Here is a 2666-nt window from a genome sequence, read left to right on the forward strand (position 1 = left end):
TGATGAAATACAGTTGTATGGGGCAGAGGGTCTCGAAAATATCGATGAAGATGAATCAGATCGACCAATTTTTGCACCACCAATACTCGAACTTACTGATGACTGCATGGAAGAGCTCAACTCTATTAGATCTAGTCAAGGTGACTACAATGTTGGGAAATACATGAAGGCTCTTGAAATTATTGAACAACACACAAGCAGCTTAACTAATTAAAGTTGTCATAAACACTATTTCAGAGAAAGTTGATATTATATAACATTTTCATTAGTCATTTAATCATGCAAACATATTTAATTTCAATTGTTTGAGTCCCACAATGTATATATATTAACATTTTATACTGTATGGACCCTTAACTAATATTAAGAAACAAAACACAAAGCTCATAAAGGCTTTACTAACACTTGGGTTACTTGTTCAGAATGTCAACCAAATTATATTACTTCCTGTTTCCATTTAACCAGAAGCCTAATGATCACAATGTGATAAGCAATACACTCACATATTTCCAAAATATGCATTCAAGAAAGCTTCATCATATAATTCCCACAGCTTTTGGTCATGGGGTAGTTGAACAGTTATGGATGCATGAGGTAGAGTCATAGCATTTACACATGTATTTGCTGTGGGCAAAAATGATTGAGTAAATTCTTGGAATATAATGGACGGTGCTACTGTGAATCCCAATAATGGCTCTTCATCAGTTGAGGTTGCAAACTGAAGTATATGTGCCAATGTAACATCTCCCCGGCGTCCACCTGAAATTGTATAAGTTGTGTTTAGGTAAATATTAAATAAAAAAATCCACAGACGTTTGTTTTTCTGACATTTTGACCAAAAAGTATCAAATTCAGTTAATTTGTTTCGTTATTGAAGTTTTCCTTTGATATAACACCAATTTAGTGTAAAAATAAGGATTGTGTACCACTTCAAGATGTTAACTTTTCCATTCCTACCCACCCTAAAGTTGCAAAATGGGATGAAAAATCACTTTAAGTACACATGACTAAACTATGACTACACATACCCGCGACCTCGCGAACATATTTGCAGAATACAGCATAAACTGCACCCTCAAAACGCCTCCTATTTGAGCCAGTTGGACTGAATTGTGGAGACAACAAGGCATTCAATTTTCGTATTGTTAATGTGGAAGATGGATTGAACCTAAATACATCTTGCATTGATGGCATCTGGCTGCAAATCTGAAATGATAATTCAGCCAAAATATTACCATGCACTTCCATTAGCAATACTGTTAACTAGCAATATTCACTACATTGTTAAATAATTGTTACAACATTTAGCATTCTACAAAATTTTTTGTACCAACCATATAATAATGTCAACAAAATATCTTCTCACCTGAAAGATTCCCACTTTCTTAAGACCAGTCCTTAGATTTTCAATGCAGGCCAATTTGACATTCACATCAAATAAGGCAGAAATGACATCTGGTGGAATAAACTGAGGAAGTTTCCCATTTTGCAAGATACTTAGGCCTGTATGAGCAAAGAAAATAACAAAATTTTTGAGATAATTGGGGGGAATCACATATGAACATGTACCCCCCAATTATTGTGCTTGTTATGCCAATGGGTAATCTGGAGTTTGATAGGTGGTTAAATTGTTAATTGATTATAAACATACCCATTATGGTTCCAACAATTTCATATTCATCTTTCAGGAGTTCGCGCAAACCATGGTCAAAATATTTTTCTTTTATCTCCCGAAGAGCTAATCTAAAAAATTCCCGTCTGGGCCCACCATAGTCCTGGGCTTGCTATATAAAATATTTTTTTAAGAATAATTAATAAAAAATAACAATTAGAAAGATTGAAATATTCATTGTGACATTTGCATAATAATTTAAAGATAAGGGCCTGGAGCATTCACAAGAGTTTTAGGGGGGAAGTTGGAGTCCATTAGAAAGGGGTCCCCCAATATTGTATTGCAAAATCTATATGAAGTTTGATAAATTTGTGTCTTACTACAATATATGTAGTAACTTCAAATCTGACAAAAAATACAGTATTATTGTTTACCTCCCCATAAAACTGGACACACAATGTGAGGAAAAGATTATCTATTGCAGCAATCTCTTCTAATGCAGTTTCCAATAAGTTGTAACGATCAACATAAATGTAACTTGTCTTCTGGGCAGACATCTTCCCTTTCAATGTCAAGACTCCTCCCTTGTAGTATCTTAGATTGTAATAAGCGAAGAATTTCTTTGTTGCTGACCACATCACTTTCCTTGCACTGCTCTACTACTTCACCTACACGACGCTCAAGTTCGTTCATATCTATTGGACCTTGCATGTCATCTTCAATAGAAATAGGTCTGTTGGCAATATTCTGTTGTGGACTGTTCACTTGTTGATTTGCAATTACTGAAATGCTTGTTTCAGCATTTATATCAGGTAATTGTTCAACATCAACACTAACAGGCCTTTCAGTGGTGCTTGTTTGTGGTTGAACACTACCAGTTAGTTGTCGGTGAGCAATAACGGTAGGTTGTCCCAATATTTCCATTGATGTTATCCTCTCACTGTTTCCATTTATCTCAATCTCGGATGTAGAGTTGCTAGCTTGAATGTGGTTAGAATCATTTCATTTTCAGAAGAATCTGAAGATAAAATACCAGCTGTACAGCTGTACAAAT

At 34.9% G+C, this 2666-nt stretch overlaps 1 protein-coding gene across 1 annotated transcript; it reads right to left on the reverse strand.

Moving 5' to 3' along the window:
- Positions 1-296: 296 nt before the first annotated feature.
- On the reverse strand, positions 297-2109 carry LOC114537966. Its single transcript, XM_028559082.1, has 5 exons — positions 2047-2109; positions 1652-1784; positions 1367-1503; positions 1029-1206; positions 297-759 (listed from the first exon to the last, which is right to left on the reverse strand). Exons 2-5 carry the CDS (start codon positions 1653-1655, stop codon positions 500-502), a joined length of 579 nt encoding a protein of 192 aa, XP_028414883.1. The 5' UTR covers positions 1656-1784; positions 2047-2109; the 3' UTR covers positions 297-499.
- Between the last annotated feature and the right edge of the window lie 557 nt (positions 2110-2666).

Source organism: Dendronephthya gigantea, unplaced genomic scaffold (genome assembly GCF_004324835.1).
Source record: "Dendronephthya gigantea isolate DGI-Jeju-01 unplaced genomic scaffold, DenGig_1.0 000170F, whole genome shotgun sequence".
NCBI lineage: Eukaryota > Metazoa > Cnidaria > Anthozoa > Malacalcyonacea > Nephtheidae > Dendronephthya > Dendronephthya gigantea.